Consider the following 22898-nt stretch of genomic DNA (forward strand, 5'->3'; position numbering starts at 1 on the left):
CTTGCTTCACACTGGCTTGATGTGATTGCCTTTATATTAGTCCTCTTTCCAAGAAAATGTCTTCCACCACAAAATCTGACTGCAAACTCAAATCAAATTAATTCGCAATTAACCGTCGTTTGAAGGTTACAGGCCACCGGGGCCTTGTGTAATTTCTACAAACAAATGGCAGACATTAATTTGTTTTAACGCCACATTGGCGCGCTGTGCTTTGTTTCTGCAAATGGGAATTCAATTGTAACTTAATTTGACCTTCCATTCCATTGTGTTTACCTGCAGGTCCACTGAGCTTTCACTTTGATTTAAATCAACCTCGATATAGGGAGCAGGATGGCTTTTAAATCCCATGCTGAGAAATTGTGCATTTGTTCTTCATATTATGCATATATGCAACAGAGGGATGTGATTAGCATTCCATAACTCCATTGATAAGTCTCTAATTGAAAATCTGAGGAAGAAATTATCTAAAGCAAAGAACCCCTTTCAGCTGGTTAATGATCTTTCTCACATTGTTAGGACTAAATATAATGGTGGCTAGGATCTTTGAAAGCAGCCAGTTGATTGTGTGAAAGGGTACAGCTAGCAAGGTGCTAGTTTTAGTCATTTAAACCTGTCATTTGGAAAAATTCACAAAAAAGCTTTCTTTAGGTGGGGTGAGCCAAGCTCTCTTTCAGTTCTGTGGCGCATTGACCTCATAGTGACTATAATGTTATTTTTTTTGACACCTTTTTTTGTGCATCACACACTCTTTGTGTGTATTTTTCCAGGTGCTGCACACATTCTCTGCCACCTACAGTACATGTGCATGTTCCAACACACCACAATGCTCTGCACTGGCAATTACCTTCATCACCAATCATACACTGATTGATACAGCACACTGTGTGCTGATGACATGCACAAACCTTGATTATTTTTCATTACCATTAGCCAAGGACCTTGATTACACCCAGTGCAAAGTTCTGAGGTGATTGGAGAGCAGATGCTAGAAAGTGGAGGAAGTTTCTTTGAGATTATGTTCTGATATTAGAAAAAAAAAATATCATGTCTTTTCAAATTAAGACACACCTGGAAGATTTGTTTCCAGGCTTCTGTCACACCTTCTCTTCACCTTTACAACCCCTGTCTTCATAGAGCTTCCTACACAGCTGCTGGTCCTGTCATGTCCACAGAAAGCACACACTCTGAGGAATAGGGGAGCTATATTTGGCACTTACTCAGCTGCCACAAATAAAGGAAAGTAAAGTGATAGTGGGATAAATGAGCTGCCCAATGGCACACACAGCAGAGAGGTTGTTTCCATGGTAAAACTGCGTCCTAACAATTCCTTTTGAGTCGACAGGCTGTGAAGATGAATGTGGGATCACTTCCATTCCTGTGAGGTTGTGCAAGGGACCTTATCTGTGAAGCAGCTTTTAATTACAAACTACACTGTCACTTTTTTCCCTAATGAAGTCTGCAGGCAGTGGTGGATATTGTTCAGCATGAAAGTAATATTTTGTTAAAAAAATCAGATCTTTTGGACGTTTTGGCAGCTAAACTTGCACCTTGGTATCTATAGAATGTGTTGTGCAGAGTAGACTTCTATATAAACATGCATTCATGCTGTCAAAAACTAAAGCAAAATGATGAATTCTTCCCTTTGTCTCCAGCAGCCACCTGCTGCCTGACCGCAGTCACGTTTCCACCCAGAACCTCCAAGTCCTCTCTTCCTCTGTCGTGTTGTCCCCCCCCTCCTCTTGACCTCTCCCTTGTCATCCCTCCCTTCAGGTTTTTGTGCTTTATTTTAAAAGTCCAGGTGATGGTGAAGTCAGAGCTGACATTTTACACTGATCCCGCTGCCTCTGAGGAATCTGTTAGAAGTTCATATCTTTTCACACCTTAGGTGAAATTGCAAGGTGTTCTTTCTGTCAGTGACAATACAAGAACAGTTTGTTTTTTTAGTTTTGCTGTAATTGCGTGCTGTCAGATAGACGTCAGTGTCACAAGATGCGTCTGCAGCCATGTTCATCCTCATGGGATGGTGTATGGTGAAGTAATTGTTAATACATGCAAGTGAGAGTTTTCTGTGACTACACGTTATCTGCTTTTGACCTTTACATAGTCAAACCACATCCTACATCATCATCAGGTTCATCCCTCGTTTTTCCATTCTCTCCTCACTGCCCCCTTGTCTTTATCCTTGCCACTCCATCTCCTCCCTCCCTCCTTGATTTTCTACACACTTCTCTCCCCCACCCCACCCTCCTCCTCATTTTCCTCCCTCCCTCCCTCTCTTCCTCACTGACTTGTGCCGGTCTCCTCATCAGAGCCTGAGATGCAGGGCTCTTAAGTGGAGTTAAATGGCCTGCAGACAGCGCAGCACGCCGAGCTTTGTGTCACCGGGCACGGGCAGCCTGTGACCCGTCCGACATGTTGACTATGAACTTGGAGGGACTGGAAATGATTGCTGTGCTGGTAGTTGTGGTCTTGTTTGTTAAGGTGCTGGAGCAGTTTGGGTTGTTAGAAGACGGCTATGACGGTAAGGAAACGGCAAACTGTTCATCATTGGGTTTTTTGTTTTTTTTTTTGGTAGTGATGAAGGTGTTTGTGAAAGCATGAGCTGCCCATCTGTTGCTCTCTCTTCTATGTTGTTTTATTCTGCTTAAACACACCATGCTATAAGCTACGTTACCACAAATAGCTTTTTCTGAGTTTGGTGGTTTTAGCTGTGTGCTTTAGACATCCTATCACAAGGTTCACTTTCAGTCTGTCACTCATCAAACTGAAATCTTCACCAGTCTCTGCATCTGTCCTTCAATCTATTTTAAATCTTTGAGTCACCTGACTTTGCTGCTAATTGGCTCAACTAAGTTATAATGACTAATGTGCTGCACATATAGCCAAATATTAAAATCTGACTTTCTGCTTTTTCAATATCATTTCATGTGATATCCAAATGCCTCCACTTTGATGGTTAGTTTATTACATTTAAATGAAGTCAGATTGGATGTGAAAGCTTGCCTCATCTGTGGGTTCAGTAACTTGTTTATTCAAATGAGAGTGAGGGCAGTTGAGGACTGAATGTCACCCTGCTGCCGCTGGAACCTCCAGAACCTTGGAACTTATTTGAGTGCTGGGATGACATTTATTTTTCTTATGTTTGCTTAGAAAGAAAAGGCAGTAATCCAAATGAAACTGCTGCTCATTCATTCAGAAAGTTGTGTCACTCATGAGTAAAGGCGAGTCAGGATTTGTGTTCAGCTAAATAGCCTTAGCTACATGATTCTAAACTTTGTTTATCATTTCACTTTATTTTCTGCGGTGCTTAGCAGGGAACAATGATTGAGTCTGTGCCCACTGGAGATTTGTCAAGGTGCCATGCTGAATTTTTTTCCCACCAAAGTGTGAATCTAATATTCAGGAGTTGGGTCTCTCTGGCACTGACGACCACCTGTTATTTATAAGCTCTGCTTACTGTACAGACTGCCAAGCTGTTTAGCTTATGGCTGGGCTTTCACAAGCGAGAGACAAACAAAACAGCCTCCAACCAAACTGAATAAAAGTTTCCATGACAATTTAAAAGTAAGAATTTTTAGAATTGTTTTCTTTTTTTTTCTGTCTAACATTTACGTTAATATTAAAAATAATTCACATTTGGCTAACAAAACTGTTATCTTGCTCATACTCAACAAGTGTTTTGTTATTTATGTAAAAGTAAACTGCTCAAATATACTGTGACAAGTGATTTTGCACAATTCTTCATTGTGCAACAACAAAAAGAGACTAAACCCAGCAAAGCAAGAAATACAGCATAAAATTTGGAAGGTTGATTATTACTCTGTGGTACTCTCCCTCTTGATGCTTCTGGATAAAAATAGACTTGCTACACAGCCGGACGCAAATGGCTCTTTTCAGTCTCTGCGCCTCTCTTTAGTGGCGTGACAGTGAGTGACAGTGGTGTGCCACCGGAGCACAGAGAGACGTGACAGCTGGCAGGGGCAGCCTTTTGATATGGCCGTTTTTTTGGCAAATTACGAGTGTGCTAAAGGTGTGGCTTACATCGACAACTGTGACTTTGGAACAAATTAATATAAGAAACTGTGCAATATTGTTGCAATTTCTGGTCTTTCATTTTAAATGTAAAATTTTTTGGCTAAGCCGTTTCTTCCATCTGGATAATATTTGCTGCTTTCTATGTTTTGCTAGCCTGTCTCTGTGGCACATGGACATTAGAGTCATCTCTTTATAGGGTCACCATACTCTTATAGGGACTCTAGTATTCCAGTCTAACTCTTGGTGCCAAAAAGTGGTGTGTGAGGAGGCAGAAACATTGTAAAAAGAGCCTGGCAGTCACCAGGTTGTATGTATTTTTTAATGTCATTGACAGCCTGGTTGTCACCATGATTGATGAGAGGTTTGAATCATGAAGAAAAACAGCTCTCTGCCACTTCTTCTTCTCATGTTGGACTGACAGCAGACTGCTACACTGACTCATTGTCCCATCTTGTGGTACCTATGCGATGATAAAGAATACTGCTAGTTTGGTAGCAATTACCTCTGCAGAACAACACCCATACTTCACATTGTGTTCCTTTAAACTGACAGGTAAACAAATTGCCTCTTTAACCCTTCGGGCAGAACATACTTGCATCCATCCATCCTCCCTCCAATCTCCCCTGTCACTCCACTCATTGTACATCATTGTTTGTAGAGCTACAGTGTATCCTAAGACTGCCATGCATACATCATCCTCCCATTGTTGTGGGGTTTACTTACTCTAAAACCCAGCTGAAGTCGGTGGCCTGTGTTTAGTGAGCTGACTCACATGAAGCCCTACGTGGTGTATTTATGTGATATTTACTGTAAAGCTGGGAGCAACATGGCACACGTTTTTTTTTGTGTTATTAAGCAGAGCACTTAGTATACAAAAAATTGATCCAAATGAACAAAGGACTGGATCCACATGTCTTCATACAGCTGTTTATCACAGTAAGAACATGCTTTGGATACAGAAAAGAGGCTCATATATCTTCCTATATATATATTTGCATTAGATATATTTATATTTGTCATGGTGCTGTATTAATGCACATTTTGACACATGACTTCAAAGTGCTCAAGCTGGGGGAAAAAAAATCACACGAGGAAGGTTTATCTGTGACTTTTTTCATTTTGTTAGGTTTATGTATAAAAAAACAACATGAAAAAGTTCATATCTATCATCATAAAGCATGATTTGCACAAACAATACAACAACCATGAACAGAGTGTGAGAGGAAGTCCATTAAAAAGCCATAAGCTGCTCTCTGAGATAAGGTGCTTGCTTTTACTTTAAAAGAAGAAAAATAATCCTGTGGTTCATATAGCAGCAGTGCTGTCTGTTTATGGATTTAACGTTGGAGCAAACTTTGAAGTTTGTTAGCAGATGTGCCAGCAGAGGGAAGCAAAGCTTAGAGTCAGTCTCACACCAGCTGACAGTCCCACAGCTTCACCATCTAAAAGCAGTAAATGAATCAGATCAAACATTTAATACACAAATAAACTGGACCTTTCATGGGTTCAGTTTAGCAAATAACTTGAATAATAAATTTGTACTTTTAGACATAAGTGCTTTACAACCATATAAATCCAAGAGTGCGTAATTATTTTTATATTTGTTATTGCTTGCTGCAGCTCACAGTTAAAATGGCACACACCCTCTTAATAAATATTTGTAAGCCTCATCCATCTCAGTAGGATAAAAGCGTAGAGATCATTTTTGTTCTGTGTCAAAAAAATGATGTGAAAATTGTATACTTTGCTTTTTTAAATGTTTATTTTATAATTCATATTCATGTTAGCTTTGTTTTTATGCTCCTTGTTGCCTTTGTTGGATATTATTCAGTGAAGGAATATTAAAAACATTGCGATTTATTATGTTTTTTGTAATAACAGCCTGGAGTCTTAGACATTTATTAGAGGCATGTTGTCGTTCCTGAAAGTTTTGCACTGAATTAAATGCTGTTAGCGCTCTTGCCATAGTTACAGCTTCACTCCGTCATCAATCACAGCGATGATAAGGGAGCGACTGATTTTCAGAGAATGTTCCGGGCTTTTCCTGCAGACATTTAAGAGAGTGTTTTTGTTAGCATGATTAAAGAGGGAGTCAGTTTGAGCTACCATGCTTTGCATTTAGTGCGATGTGTATTGGAGGCCACTGAATAAAAACATAAGATAATGAATGAAAGCCTCAATATCAAGTGAAAAGAAGCAAGATGTAATTTAATGTGCATCTTTGAAGTCCAGAACTGTCAGCCTTAACCTGTTTACATATTGCATTTGAACAGAATTAGCACTGATCCACCCTTTTTCCCCGCTAAACAGTCATCATCAGCTCAGGGGAATTGCAGTATACACTACAAGTTGATTTGTTTAGACCTTTAGTCCACAAACATGAGTGACTGAGTATGAGCTCATGGAACTTTTTATGTTGTTTATTGTTTTCTCCGTTTCTACATTTGTGCAAAGTTCTCACATAATTTTGCCACCTCCCGATATATCACAGTGTCTGCTTATGTGCCGCATACAAAAAATATGGTGCAGTTTACTGTTGAGAACATTGGTGTTACAGTCAATCTGTTTGTCTCCTGATCTGAACCCAGATCATTTAAATGTGTTTAGCCGTGAATTAAGCTTGCACACCTTTCAAAACATTTTCAGTGAGCTTACTGAAATGATATGAAATGAGTTTTTAATTCGCCGTTTGTCTGTAGGGTCATTAAAAGTTGTACTTTATATTACCGGCTGCTCTGTGATATCTGATCCACTCCATAGATCTGTGGACAAAACAACTCCAAGAAATGATTTCCTCTCATTGAGTACTGTTATTGGTAAGGGATGTCTCCACACAATTAATTAGAAATAAAGCCGTATTGAATACCAGAATATTTGGCAAAGAGAGATCATTAACACCTCGACCAAAGGTTGCCTCAGGAGTGTCCTTTGCTCAGAATATTAAGTAGAAGGGCTTATTTAATGCAGTTTTTTATTACAGACATGAATTCACATAAATTGATAACGTAAATTGATTCTCAGATCTGATTGAAGATTATTGCTGAAACTCAGACCTGATTTACCTCTTTAATAATACAGGAGAACCTGTACAGTGCCAGCCAAGTTTCCTGTGCACTATTTTACACTGTAAGATTTATGGCAAGCCTCTCAACGGACCAATAAAACCTGCAGGTAAGGGTCACATGACAGAACAGCACAACTGATGTATGGCTTTTTTCAAATTGTAAAGAGAAAGGAACTTTCCTTGTAGACATGTCTACCTGTATTGATTCTTTTTCAGCATCCTTTTCTTGCCAGTGAACTGTGCTCATCATATCTCATCGTCTGGACAGTGGCTCCAGCCTTCCTTCCTCCGTCTGCCTTTTTCATCTTGCCCCTCGTCTTTTTTCTTTCTTTCTTTTTTCTTTTTTTTTTTTTTACTGTCCCTGCCAATGCATATTATCCGTTGACCTTTTGTGCTTTAAAAGTCCAGTTTGACTGCTGAAGGATAGCAGGCTGTAAATCAGATGGCAGCCTGGAGGTGTCAAGACAACCCATGTCCTGTTCCTCCGTGCTCCTACCTGTGAGCAGACAGAAGCGAGCTAATGTGGCAAAGATATGGTGGAAATCAGGTCAATGCCCAAGCACACCGTCCATTGTGTTACTGTCCCTTTCACAGACAATTCTATTGACGTCTCCCTTTAACACTAGAGCTGGTCATCTGGAATCAATGGGGATCTTGATTAAAAATCTCACAGTCATGCTGTAGAAAGAGGGCTGACAGTTTTGTTAGAAATGAACAGACCTGTCACTTTGCTTGTAGATATTGGCCTGGCTTTTTGTTTTTCACCGTCCTCCATTAGCCCAGAGGCTCTGGGGGACAAAATAAAGGCACAACTCAGGAGAGAAACAACATAATTTAATACTGGCACTTGTTAGGTTCATTCACATGTGACACATTGAAAGTTCAGGTGGGGACGCTGGTAATCATGACTCTGCAGAACAGGGTCAAGGTGTGCAGTTCACCTTGTTGCCTCTAGTGTCAGGCTCCAAAAATGAGTCAATCCCCATAGACTCCCATGTTAAAATGCAGAAATGTATTTACATGTTTTTAGCCTGTGAGTGTGACACTCCTGACATGGTGATGGGCAGAGTCTCCCACAGAGTCTCAAGATGGCTCTTTAGAAGCCTATGGATGACATCACAGACATTCCATCCATAGTTAGTCTATCTTCCAGACTAGGGATCTGATTCTGTGACATTGTGTATGCCCATGGTGGTCCCTCAAAACTTGCAGGCTTGAATGGTGCAAATTCCCATAAAAGCATGCACACCTGGCAAAGTGAGTCCACAAAATAAGTCCTTAATATCAGAGTAACCCCATGGCGCTCCACAGTTGATTGCACATGCTGTTTCACTGAGGGTTGCCCTGGTTCACAGCTCATAATTGCCTACCCCTTCACAGGCGCCTCCTCAGTAAATATGACAGCCTCATTTTAATGTGCCTCACAAAACACAACCCAAACAGTGACGCTGCTTTGCATGCCTGAGCAAATCGCTGCAGGTGTTGCCTAATTATATCACCCGCTTGTACCCCGAGCTGATCTGTAAACAGCGGGACAATCTCATCTTCGCCTCTTTGCCCGTCTGCTGGTTGGTGTCGCTTTGATTGATGATGGTTACAGGGGAGCCACTACCTCCCCCACCCACTCACCCTTCTCCAGGTCTTACAGAGGCTCACTGTGTGCTTCAGGAAAGATAACACTTGTCCAATTCTTATTGGACATTTTGTTCTCTGGGGCTGTTTCGTATGCACATGCTGTCACTGTGTAAAAAAACTAATAAAAACACAGAGATAGTTACCGTCTCATAAAAAGACTCACTTAAGTTACTCCTGCAGCTGTGGTGTTTAATTTGGTTTTATCACAATGTACTGCTTACCTAATAGTCTGAGGGGAATTGGAAGGAAATTATTAAAGTGTACTCAGCATGAACTACAAACACTGTGCACATGAAAGGTGGCTTTTCGGTTCTTCTCTGTAAATGTATTGTTGGGCCTCTGTGTCCATGCTGCCCAGATAGAAAAAGTGATAACATCCTCCCCGTGTGAATACAGAGGACAGAAAGCGCCAAGACATGTGGCGGCAATGAGTGAGATCTCTTCTGGGATCAGCGTCTATCAGTCTGCACGGGCTGATGAACACAAAGGCTGCAGGTTTGTCACTCAGGCGTCTCCTGTTCGTTACACAGATAAGGGGTTTGGACTAAGGCGCGGCCACATGCCAGACCCGAGTGCAGGCCTGACATTTCAGACCTGGATCACAGAGCGATGCTATCTAGCTGAGGTTATGGAGGTCTTGGTTAAAAGCCCACAGTCAAGCCATGGAGGCATGTGGTGTTTCGGGTGGTGCAGGCGATTGCACTTGTTGTATAACCCCCATAAGCAATTATTATTCAATGAATGTTTAGCCATTGGAAGACCAATGTTTACCAGTTTCAACCGGCATGATTACTGTTTAATGTATACATACATGAATACATATTTTGAGAAATATTTCAATTGGAATACATCCTTCTCTTGAATTTGCTGACAGCAAATAAGAGTCATTTTCTTCTTTTAGCTTAAGTCTCTTTGTTATTAAAGTGATTTATCTGGCTGACATGATTACAGTACACACACACACTTTGTTGCATTTCTACAGCTAACCTTCCATTAGGCTCACACAGGACAGTATCATGCAAGGTTATGTCTGTTGATTTTATTTACATTTTAGTGCTCTCCGCTGCAAACTTCCACTTTGTGAGTAGTTCGTTCAAGGACCCTTGTTTTTCTCAACTTTCATTTTCTCTTTTCAATTTAGGTACAAAGTCATTTTGTAATTCTGATTAATTCTGGTCCATAAATGCTGTTTTGTTTTTAAGGTTTCCATCTATCAAAGCTGTCATGCTGTAATGTGCTGTAGTGGTGATTGTCCAGGATTTGTGTGACATTAATAGAGGTAGCTGTGGGGTGTAATATTTATCTGTCAGCAGCACTGATAGAATCATGGCTCTGATAATAGTTACAAAATCTCCAACCCCCTAATACATACTGTACTTCAATCCACCAGACTCACCTCCACCATCTCAGCTTTAAAAATTAATTGTTTGGATCTCTGTACTGGAGAAAGCTTATGATTGGTCAATTATTCCTGTTTTATTAACCATTCAACTCCCAGAGAGAGTTAAACCATGCAGAGGGAAAGGCCGGAGGCAACAGATCCTGAAATGCATTGTGTCCAGTGCGTTTGGCTTTGGGTGGCCTGTCATGTGATGACGGCCTCACTGATGGGGGTGCCAGTGCTCACATGTTGGCAGTGCTGCATGCTGTTGCAGCCCAGCATCCAACAGGTCAGCTGATATGTAATACATTGTCAGCTGGTTGATGCTTTGAACCAAACCTGCACTCCTGCGATTGACTTTCAATAATATTGTGCTGTAGCAGCAGCAGCAATGAAAAATATGTTTTCCTACTCTTTAGCATTTTGATGCTTTTTAGAGATTTTATTTGAACTCTCTCACCATCTAATAAAACCAGTTCTTCTTGTTTGTCTCCACTAAATCTACAGGAGAAAATAAAGTCTTATCTGCTGCCGTCTGATGATGCCACTGGGGGCTTGTTTTGTTGCTTTCGGCGCCACAGATATCCGGATAAGAGTTAAAGGATATCCTGGCTGTTCTTTGTGCTGCTGTGTTTACAGCTGGAGTGATAGTTAGAAGCCATCACAACAACTTTATTTAAGATACTCGGTCAACAAATGCAGTGTTAGTGGGTGTGTGCTGCCTCGGTGAAACATACTCATTTAGTGCTGCAGTAGTAGGTGCCATCTTTATGCTGTTTATACTGACGATTAACTGTAGGCTGTATGGAACATCCATTCATAGAGGTGGAAAAGATGCTAGGTGTTGCTCTTGCAATCAGCTGATTTAAAAGCTTATTAAATGTAATTACACAAACAGCTCTGCATTGTCTAAAAATGTGCACTCAGACATTCAGTCCTTTTACTGTTACTTACACAATATAAAATGATCCTTGTGATGGGCCCTCTTTATATTTCCACTGCTCAAGTTGGTGGATATTTTGCACTTTGGATGACTTGTCCAGCAGCTATTCAGACTAAGCAGGATGTGTGTCACTTGAGTATGATTTTCTTTTAGCATAATGATAAATTATTCACAAAGATTATTTTTTTTTTCAAACCCCTTTTTCCCATTTTGTGTTGTTGTGAAAAGAGCGGCGGCGGCAGATGGACTGAATGCAAATGGCTGCATGTGACTTTTTTTTCTATCACTGCAAAAATCCATTGTTATGTATTGAACATTTATCATAGAGCAATTGAGTAAGCGGTGAATGAGTCACGGTTCTTTTCTCTGGGCCAAAATAATATCCGGCCACGATGATTGTAATTAATGTGGCTTTGTGTGTTTACATCAGTGATGTATGGCTGAGTTTGCTGTAGATGGAATTAGAGCTCAGGAAAGGCAGATGAAGACATTTAGGAGTGGGAATAATCAAATAGAGTGCAGGGGCATTGTGTTAAACAGAAAGACGCTGTTGTCTGGGGGGTAAATAAAGTGTAATAGTGTTATTATGGAGGATGACAGTCTACACGGGGCCAGTAGATGGTGGTGTCTTCACTTATTTGCTGCACACACATTCATTTTCACTCCCTGACTCCCCACAGTGGAATTACAATATATATTATACTCTATTTACATTCTAGCAGTCAAATAGATGGGTGCTGTTTCCACTTAATTATTCTTGACATTTCTCCTTCGTTATGTGTGGAAGAAGTGGCTTTTCTTAACAAATCCAAATGTTAGTTTTAGCCTACTTATTGTGATTTTTTTTTTCTATTATCACATAGCAACAAAATAAAATTCAGGGACATGTTTTGTTTTAAGGATTCGTTTGAAGTTGATGGTAACATGAGGGCTCTCGCATCTTGTAGCACCACACCTCCCCTCTGCCTCTGTCTCATCTCCCCTCCCCTCCTCGCTCCCTCACTCATATCCACTCCCTCTCATCTTCCCTCCCTTTACTTTGCAGTGTGGCAGTCAGTGAGCAAGGGAGAGGGGGAGAGAAAGAGAGAGAGAGAAAGAGAGAGAGCTACAAACTGTCAGAGAAGAGCAGAGTTTGCTCTCCCTGCTTTCTCCACAGCTCTCACATGTCTGCTCATTTGCGAAGGGAGGAAAGAAGAGGATGATCAGCATGTGTGGACTTTATTCCCCTTTGTCTCATCTTTTCTAAAATTTTCATTGAACTCCCTTTGAGATTAGAGAGAAACTTAATGACTTCAGGATTCTCTCTAAACTGAGGCCAGTTCTTCTTATCTGACTCTTCACCTCAGCCCTCCTGAACCCAGACTGGATTTAGTGAGTGATCGAGCAGTAGGTGGGTGCCGGGAGGCGCCCGGCCCGTGCGTTTGGGCCGGCGTAGCACTGGAGTGGGTGCAAGGGAACTGGAGTGAGGGGCCAGGTGGGAGCGGCGTTCCTGGTCCTGGCGGCGGCGGTCAACAGGGCGAGGAGGCCGGCTCGGGCTCCGGGTTCGGGTCAGGGTATGGTGGTGCAGAGTGGTCAGAGGGTGGAGCAATGCTGAATGCGATATGGGAGACTGAGGGGCTGCAGACGGTGGGCATCGTGGTGCTGGTGTTCGCTTCCATCAAGCTGCTGCACCTTCTGGGGCTCATCAGCTTCTCAGAGGGTAAGACACTGATGGAGACAAAGAAAGAGAGAGCAGGAATTTCAGCTGGCTGCATTTTCTGACAATGATTTCCTTTTCTCTTCCATTTATTATTCAGTGTTTGTGGGATTTTGTTGATATAATTGTAAACTTTTAAAGGCAGCAATGTGAAAAGTTGTAGAGTTTATTGAAGGCAGTTGGTCTTATTTCCTGAAAATGTGACAGAAATATGTATGAGCTGTGCTGTGACTGGAGCCAGGAGGGAGGTCTTGAGCAGTAAAAAGTGTGCGTTCTCAGAGATTGAAATTCTGGAGAGGCAAATCTATAATCTGGATTTCTGGATTGTGTTTTATTTTGTTTTAAAATATTGTTTTTCTAACCTTTTAGGAAAACCCATCGTACTATTCTAGGTACAGGAGCTGATTAAGCACTGAATGTGACAGTTCAGTTTAAACCTACTGCAGCTGTCTCACTAAATAAAGTAGGAGCAGCATGGTGGGCAACATGAATTCTAAACCAGCTCATCCATCAGACAACTGCTTTGTAACCACAGTTTATCTTCTAATTAGAAGAATCAATTTAAAAGTCTCAGAGACACTAAGTAAATCAAGAGGTGATAATGAGCAATGTAAGTAAATGGAAAAATCTGACCCGACCTCAGAGAAGTGTTTAGATGGAGAACAGAGGTGTTAGCGTCTGTGTATTGACTGGAGCTGTGTTATTTTAAAAGGCACATGGGAGCAGTGTTTTCATTCGGGGGGAACTGTGAAGCTCATGCTCAGCGTAAGAGTTTACATGCTTCACTAAACAGTGGCAAGTTCACCGAAGCACTCCGCTAATCCAAACGCAGCCGTCATGATATTGATTATTTGCCGAGGTGAGATGATACAGACGTCAAAGCCGGCGTGTCGGGCGCCGTTTGCCCGTTGATGTGATCTGTATTCCACACAGGTGTCTGTGTGTCTCAGAGAGATTGTTGTACCAGACAAGCAGTCGATACAGGTTATTGATGTTTGCCATGTGTCTGCAGGTTTTTTTTAAGGAGAAGTGGGATATAGGAGTTCACAGATTTCTTCTTGAAATATATGACAATCACAGCTGTGATTACTGTGTGTGATTCATGTATGATTAATGTCCTAAAAGTTGATTATTTTCCTGGTTATTCAGTTTCAAAACTGACATTTAGTTTACTTATATATATTAACTACATTATATTCAGGACACATTACGTTAAACAGTATTCTGCTTAATAAAATTTTTTTAAAAAAATTACAAATTATCACAACAGTTGCCAGTTTTTTGACAATTTTATCAAATCAAATTGCGTAATGTATAAATGAAAATTGTAGATATAAGTATAACTACATGCAATTTTAAAAATGTGCAGCATTTCTTGTATTTTAGTCCAGTTGAATAAATGTTTGACTTTTTGTAAGACAATGTTTTTTTTTAGCCTCACGTAAAAACAAAACAAAAAAATTCTGTTTGTAGTGTTTGGACAAATACATTCATTCAACCTCAAAATTTATTTTTGCTTTTTGCTCAAGTTTAGTTGACTAAATCGGACTGTAAATCATATAGAATTACCTTTGCAGCAGCTGTCACCTTAAACTTTTTTTTTTTTTTTTTGTTCATACAGACCTTAAGGGACAGCGTTTCAGTGAGCGTGCATGCTCTGTTTAACATTCACAGCTGGGTGCTGCCCAGTATGATCACATCCCTCCACTGCCCGCCACCTGAGCAGCTCCGCTGGGGCATCTAGGGAGCATAAAGGTCTTACTTTGAAAGCCTCTGTGTGGTAAATAGTGAAAGAGTTTCTCAGCTGGGCTGCAAATTTGAACTGGCGACACTCCAGTCTCAGGAGAGAGCCGACACAGCCGAAGAGAGGATGTTTTATACACTGTTCCACTCTTTACTGTATAGTGGCAGCAAAATGAAACTGTAATCTTTGTAGGGATCCAGCTGTCCACACTGCACATATGACCAACAGGGATTGGACACTCTGATCCTGTCCGCTGTGCAGACTGTAAAGACTTCAACCTGGAAATATAGCACAATAACAGCCAGTCTGTGTCACTGGCATGCTTCCACATTGGAGAAATATAACAAGATCATTGCGTCAGACTGTGCACAGTCACCAGAGCATCCTACTGGGAATAGGAGCAAGGCCTGGCAAGCAGAATAAGAGTTGCCACTTTCAGTTTAATTATGAATGTAGCTGAAGTGATGTGTGCTTGTATTCTTGTTATCCACCCCAAAGCTGGTGTTAGAATCTCACCGCTGCTGGCTAAGTGTTTGCACAGCATGGCTAGTAAAATGATCTGATGAACAGTGTTTTTTTTCAGCCCTCTTTTGTCTTTGTTCATGTTTGTTGTTTTGTACATATGTACGTTTTCACACTCAAACAATGCATTAGTGCAAACTGCTGAGCAAAGCCCTGTAGTGTGCAGACTAATCAGTATGTCACACAATGATAAATTAGGCTTTGGTTCAGCTGTACACAGCAACACCCCCAACCATAACCCCACACCCCACAGTCACACACACACACACACACACACACACATTTACAAGCACACCATTACCCAACAACAAGGATGGAACGCTGTGTCAATTTGAACCTGCCGTTCGCTATTATCGAGTGAGACCACAGAGAGCATCTCAGCACTGATATTTATCTAACAAGCTTTTCGTGTTCAGTGTGTCCTTGATGGGAATTTATGGGATTGTATCCAAGAGAGTTAGTGTCAGCACTGACCTGGGCTCTTTTTATCTGTATTTCACCAATTTTGTTGTCTCTTAACATCTCTTGAAAGGATTGGGTCATCTGGTTGGTATAACTTTAAGGTGATGAAGGTCCAGCACACCACAGGATACACAGTGACCTACAGAAATATGGATATCTACTGCAAGTATCATAATAATCTGATCATCTCAACAGCAAAACCTGTATAATCCCATTTCTAGCATTGCACTGTATTCTGTAACAATGTTTGTGCAATTATTCCAACTGCCAGAAGGGGGAGAGAGCTGAATATGCTTTAATTGTCTTATTTAGCTTTATTGCCCCCTGTGGCTGGCTGCAGTATAGGTCATAAACCCCACCTCCTCAGGATTAGCAGCCAAACGACACAAAAAATTGACGCTGAATGTTGTTTAGGTGAAACGGTGATCATACGGCTGCACCTTTTAACTTGAATGCACAGACTCTGATTCCAAGATGGTGGCTTTTTCCAACATGGCAGCACCTGTAAGCGAGATAGTTTGGCCTCGCTTTTGTACAATGGGTGTAGGCAGAGCCACATCATCCGTCTTCATATACAGTCTATGCTTAAGGGTCTATAGCACTTTGTTGTGTAGTGACATCACACCTGATGCATGTGAGGCGTCATGTTAACTGTGTATCACATGGTTCGGAGCATCAAGCACGCCTGTTGAATTTTTATGATACAACATTATGAATGACCTTTCCGCTGTTGTTTGGTGGCATTTGTTTGGGATCTAGCAGGTCTGACGTGCCTGTCATTGATTATCACATCATATCATTGGTATGGAGCTAACCCTGCACTTAGAGTACCACAACTAGCTGTCTTTATGTCTTCATTCACTGTACATGTTTTTATTGTTTGAAACTCTTGAATGGATGGCTTTCATTTTGTTAAGTGCACATTTTTGTGTCTATTTATAGCTCACACACTCCGGTTTATGGGCGTGGTATAAACAGTGAAGCATCTTTATGCGATTGTGTTTTTGTTTTTGACACACACATTAATCATCGAAGCTGAGTCAGCAGAAGTGTTTAGCCACATTTTCATTATTTCAGATGATGACTTTTATGGTCTGTTCAGTAAATTTAATTGGCAGTTTCCATCCTGGAGATAAATCTTTGTATTGTTCAAGCAGGCGAGCTTTTAAATGATTAAAACATGGGAGAAATATGATGCAGTCACAGGTAGCGAAGTGTGAGATACTCCGCGTCCAGCTCCTCTGCTGCCGGTAATTGTTTCATCTTCTTACCAGTCCCATTTAAAGGACAACAATCAACTGGCCCAATTACCCTTTGGCTATTTTCCATGATGCCTATTTAGAGTGGTGACTTGATTGACTTAACCTTTTGCAAGGAGCGTCCTAAGCTACGGGTCCCTCTGGTGTCTTTAGAGACGAGAACGGCAGAGCGAGGAAGCTTATTGAAAGTAAGAGGCAATTTGAGTCAGGAAAGGAAAGACAAGTATCACTCCAGCAATCAATTTTGATGAAAACATCACAGATAATAAATTCAGATAGAGGAAGCATGACACATGCTTCTGAGCCAAGGATGATATGGATGATTGCAGCGCTTAGAGGCTCCCTAAGGAAGAGGGGGCGAGAGGCAGATTATACTCTTGAAGATGCACTTAATTAAATGACCTGCACCACACAGCAGCAGTCCATATAGATGCAGGATTGTGTAGCTCATTGTGAAACACTTATCAAATTTCACAAAGTTTCTACAAAAAAGAATGAAATCTTTCGTAAAGCTTTGAAGCTGCATGTGTGGGTTTTTTTTTCAATCAAGGCTACACAAGCAGGATGCTCATTCAGCGTGTTTGTGTCTTTAATTAAGCAGAAAAATGAATAATCATGGTGCCACATGAATCCAGCAACTACATTTCCCATAATTAAAACAAGGACATAGGTTCTCATGCATAATGCAGAGGCCTTGCCAACCTTATTCTGTAGCTAATTGTAATTTTTTTTTTTTTTGCTTCCTTTTCCACATGGACTGAATGTACCAGTTTTTAATTATTCAGTCTTTTTAGCTGCAAGTGATTATTCACTCCTTTGTCTTTAACCTGCAGAAGGGATGATAACATTTTGCAAAGGGAATACTTTTCAGAGTGGACTAATATCCGCTGTAAAAGTCTCATTACCTAAGAGCTCTGTGGTATATTGAAGCCGTTTAATTGGATAAAACATCATTAGATGTTCTATTGATGGAAACTCAAAAAGTAATCTATCTTGTTCAGTAAATAAGGATGGATGTACAAAAGAAAAAATATAATAAACACATAGCTCTTTGTTGGCTGGCATCACAAACATTAATCATATTGTGAAATGACTGGCTAACACATTATAATTAGAGCCGTGGTAGCAGACTAAAAGCCTCTATTCACTTACATCTGACAAAAGACCAGATTAAGCTGAAGGTGTGTCACAGTAATAGTGTTTTACTTGCTGTTTATCTTTGTTTTGTTTTACTCTTGGTTAGTTTTATTAAGATTCACCCTCACCGCAAACTACATAATAACAATAGGCAACCCCCAAAAAACTGAGGCATCTTATATTTTCTGTGCTTTATTATGAAACTGTTACGTTTGTCGCATTTTTCTCTGAGACTGAGCTCCACTTTGAAGGTTGTGTTTGTTTTGGCTGCGCTTCAGTTTATGGAGAGGAAAAAAAAAAAGAAAAGTAAGAGTGAGTTGTTTTGGGATGTGAGTGTGTTTATGTGAAATATAAACACTGCCTATCTTGTCAGAATAAAATCCATTAATCCAGTAATGCACTTTTTCTGAGTGACTGGTTGCATCAGTGCATGTTTCCTGTCAGCAGCTGGAATAAAAAATGACTCGCTTGGAAGTGACTCATAAAGGCTCTTCTGGTCCCCTCCTCTCTTTTTTTTTCCTGGCATGAAAGCTCTAAAGTTTTCAGCTGAAGTGTGATAAAACTCCTCCTTCCTCACTTGTCCCATCTTATAATCTTTAAAATGATTGGACTAGAAAGGGCAGACGACCCTTCCTTTCTATTGCTGCTGCAAGGTTTTCTTAGAGACAGACTATTATTGAAGCACTTCCAAGTGACAAATGATTGCAATTAAAAGCATACACTGCTCTTTCCCCCAGATTCCAATAAATGCCTCAACCGTCTGATGGTTTGTCATTATGGCCACTGTGAGAGGCTGCTCTCCCTCATAAAGAACCTTGGCGTTCAGTCCCTAGATCGCTAGTCAGTCACACTCGGCACAGAACAGAAGAGCATTTGATTTCATGTCCATCCAGAGCCTGAAAGATGAGCTTCTGGAACTTCTTCTTACTCACATTTTAACTGTTTAAACTGATTATTGGATGGGGCAAAATACAAACTGTATCTAATTACACTAATGGTGGAAAGCAATAGCTAATGCACTCTTTTTGCCAGTAAAGAGCCAGTGTAGTTAGAACAGCTCTGACTTCTGTGTAACCTGAAGGGAATACTCAAGGCTTGAGTTCATTTGGCTGTTTACACAGATCCCATTCTGGGATCTGCCTTAATCAGTGGCAGCTACTTGATGTGAAATCCCTGGATGTGTAAATTCAAATATAAGCAAAAAAAAATGCAAAAACACTGTGGGCTGTTGCTCAGTTGAGTTTTATTTGACAACACACCAAACACTGAGCCTGCCTGCAGACCCTTCCTGGTGCTCAGTTGCAGTTTTCCCTCGCCTGCCATAAGGAACGAGAGGCTGTTTTATTAAATAAGAGCAATGACATATCGCAGTGCCTGACTCCAGCCTCGCAGCTTATTTGTATTTGCAACCAGCAAATGGGGACAAATGGGAGATATGTATCCACCTCCCTCGTCGTCTGATTTATCTGATACAAAATGAGGCTTTCTCATTACACACAGCAGGTGTACTGTGTTTGAATTACCTTTCTTGTGGTGACTTGGATCTATACATCTAATATTCACAACAAAACAAACCAACAAAAAGCAGAATTGCAATCAGCAGCTGTCCACCGTTGGCATCTCTAAATCTCTGGGTGTCTGCTGTGATTTATCTCGGAGCATTAGAAAATATTTGGTGCAGCAACAGGAAAATCGTTACATGTCAGGACATGGGGTGTGTGTTTTTTATCTTTTGTCTACAGGCAGATATGGAGATGCCAGATATTGCTAAACACACAGTGTCCTCTCTGCCATCCATGTGTGTGTGTGGGCTGTTTGCTGAATTCACAATATAACACACTGACTTCCGATTTAGTCAAAGTTGTGGTGTGTGTAGATTCAGAAATCCTGGTGCAAAGTCTATGTTTTAAATACCTTTCTATGCATCCAATTCATCCATCAAATATACATTCATGGCGTTGCAATAAATCAATTGACCTCTTTTCCCACTGCAGTATTCCCTGGGAGGTGACTGGTCTCTGTATCCGTGGTGTAACCTTAGATGAGCGGGTCAGTTTGATTTCACATTAGCACTTTTTTTTGGAATTTGTTCTAATCGTGCCGCTCATCTGCAGCCGCTGTCGCCCGTCTGTGTCACATTTGTCCCAAGAACAACACGTTGTGTGACTAAGACCTAGGAATCAGGCATAGCTCTTGCTGATTGGGTTTGATTTTACTGGGGCAAACGCTTCTGAATGTGTTTTGACCATATGACCTTCTGCTCCATGTTACTAAACCTGGGTCCTTTGGAGAGGTGGGGAGTTTGAATTGAATTGAACGAGGTATTGACAAGTAGACATTAGCTTCAACAGAAATTTCCTTGAAGCGACATTACTTTAACTCTACACATCACACAGAACTGTCATGTGTTTGTAGTGTGAAAGGCAGCATTTCTCATTTTTTGACTTTGATAGCATCTGAAAGGCCTGCAGGAGACAGATTAAGGTGTTAAAAGATGTAACACCTTAGTACCCTGTGTGAGGACTGTAAATATGTCAAATTACTCGTTCCATAGCATGATTCCACTCAAGGCCTGTGAATGTCAGGGTCCGTGTTATGATTAATCATAAAGATGAAAGCTGTTTTAATACACCTATGGAAACAGAATATATATATATAATTGAATAGCCTAATTTAGGACTTAAAAATTGAATCTCCAACTTTCAGTGAAGTGATTGCCACTGTAATTATGTGGACATTAAAATGTAGAAAGAGGGAACAGCACCAGTGGTGTCCTCTGCCAGATAAAATCCTCCACAGAAAGAGATTTCTTTAAAAGTAAATGAAAATGATAAAAATTGTATTGGAACCAAAGAATTTCAGTTCCAAGTTTAATATTCAAATACGAGCCTGAAGCCTTTTCATCGCTGCTGTGTTTGCTGTTACAGTCGCCAACACCTTTTTGGTGACTGTCTATGCATATTTTGTCCTTAAATGGGCTGCCATAGACACAGCACAGCCTTGTGATGAACTTGATACCCTCAGATTGCTGTTGTGGTTTTGTTTTTTTCTTCTTCTTTGTTGTATTGCCAGGACTCAGCAAAGGCTATATAAGGAGCGAGCTCAGGTTGAGATCGGATCAGTTTTGAGTTTGGGTTCAGGTGTTAAGTTTGGCAGAGACAGGCAGATGAGGCGTCATAGGGATGCTTATGGATGGTAGTGAAGCTTGAAGTTTAACTCATCTGTTTTGACCCTGCTCTTCACACCTCCACAAAAACCAGCTGAGATTTTTCATTTTTTAAATTGTTTCAGTCTTTCAGTTCTAAGCAGCCTAGAGGGGTCACTGATTCTAGTTCAATTAGTTGGCGGCCATTAACTGTAACCCAGAACCACCGGTCTAATCGTGCTCAAAGATCTTCAGATCACAGCTCAAGCTGTATAGTCTCACATCCTTTGGTGCTGCTGCCCGGTAACACTATCTAACTGTAACTGTCGCCAGATAAGTTGTGTTTCCTTGGAGTCGTGGCCTACTTTTGCCGCGCCTTCTTGGCACCGCAGAGCTAAAGGAACGTCAAAGAAGCTGGACCTCACACACACAGACACACACACAGGAAAAAAAACATGATGCTAAATCACACAAAGATGCAGCTACACAAATGTGACTGAAGCAAAAGGCCATTAAAAGACTGACAGCTAGGAATAAAATGCAGCGTCTGATAAACGTTATCAGTCTTTGACCAAGATAGTTTTTAATTCAATTTCACACAGATTAAACCCAGACTTTGCCTATTAAAGATCCATTTAATGATTTTAATTCAAAGCTTTTTGCACTTACTGTATTACATTTTTACATCCCATGTGGTCCCCTAGGCCATTACTTGCCCTTTCAGCTGCACCTTTCATCAAACTGTGCACTTCAGCACAAGAAGTGACCCAAGAGCCATTGATTTCAAGCAGCCATGTGTGTCTGCCTGGATACGTTTTAGTTTGTACATGATATAGATTTATCAATTATTTATTGCACATCCTTTTTTTCAGTGTATGGATCCAATTGATTTAGGGCTAGTGAGGTTTTACCCTCCAGCCTCGCCTTACCTTTGTGATAAATGAGCCCTGAATTATAAATCTTGTGGGAGTGTAGCGCTTCAGACATGATTGATCAGCCCGCACTCATTTTGGGTGGTGATATTTCAGAGTTTAAGTACATTGATTGAGAAGATACTGTGTAGTAGACCTTTTTATGGCTGTTGTCTACAAAGCTAGTTACCCCGTGTCCCACGGTAATTACATTTTGCTGAGTTATTTCTCTTTGGTTATGACCCGCAGAGGGTATCTAGATGTTGCGTTGTGTTGCTGCAGAGCACAACAGCTTTGTTACTTATTTCTGATGAGCTCAGCTGTCAGTCAAAGAGCTGCTATGGCGTGTTTTTTTGTGTGTTTTTTTCCTTTCGAGGAAGGCAAAAGTGTGTGCATGGCAGTATATGTGTGCACGTAATGACTGCATCAGTGAAATTTAACAGTGCTGCTTGATTCTTCAGGACAACAACACATCATTTGTGGCGCTTAGTTACGTGAAATGGTGAACTTTGACCTTTGTGATTAGGGGCACCGGGGCCCAGCGTGAGACGCTGTCTTTGTGATCAGACGCAAGCGTCAGATCGATTTAGTCAATAAAATAAAAGGGCAAACGCTAATCAGACAGCCATGACTGCATGCTCTTTTCCTGCACGATTAAGCGTCGCGTCAATCAAACTCCACTTTGGAGATCAGATTTTATTGGTTCGGCTTTATACCAACAGTCATGCTTTCAATTTTATTAGGGATCATACTGAATTGTTTTTTGTGTGTGCATCCTAAACTTGAGCCCCACTACGCTGTCCTTGAGCTCTGAGCGGTCTCTCTGTAGTACAGTAATGTTTCCAAATAAAGCCAGCCTGCTGTCAAGACCAATATATCTTTGCAACAAAAGTAACATCTGTCTAGTTCATCCTGGGCGAGGGCACTCAGACGTCTCGCCTGCACTCAGGTAGAAAGGTGTGTG

The 22898-nt window shown here is 40.9% G+C and overlaps 1 protein-coding gene across 2 annotated transcripts in view; it reads left to right on the forward strand.

Moving 5' to 3' along the window:
* The window catches only part of kcnip4a (potassium voltage-gated channel interacting protein 4a), a 67985-nt gene that overhangs the window by 33258 nt on the left and 11829 nt on the right, over positions 1-22898 (forward strand). The window contains exon 1 of one of the 2 annotated variants that reach the window (XM_028428825.1): positions 12137-12757. The exons of the other annotated variant lie outside the window; for it this stretch is intronic. Coding sequence (XP_028284626.1) covers positions 12646-12757 — 112 coding nt within the window. The 5' untranslated portion in view covers positions 12137-12645. Of the gene's footprint in view, positions 1-12136; positions 12758-22898 lie in introns of those variants that run through there. 2 annotated transcript variants of the gene reach the window in all.

The sequence above is a fragment of the Parambassis ranga genome, chromosome 18, assembly GCF_900634625.1.
Source record: "Parambassis ranga chromosome 18, fParRan2.1, whole genome shotgun sequence".
Classification (NCBI taxonomy): domain Eukaryota; kingdom Metazoa; phylum Chordata; class Actinopteri; family Ambassidae; genus Parambassis; species Parambassis ranga.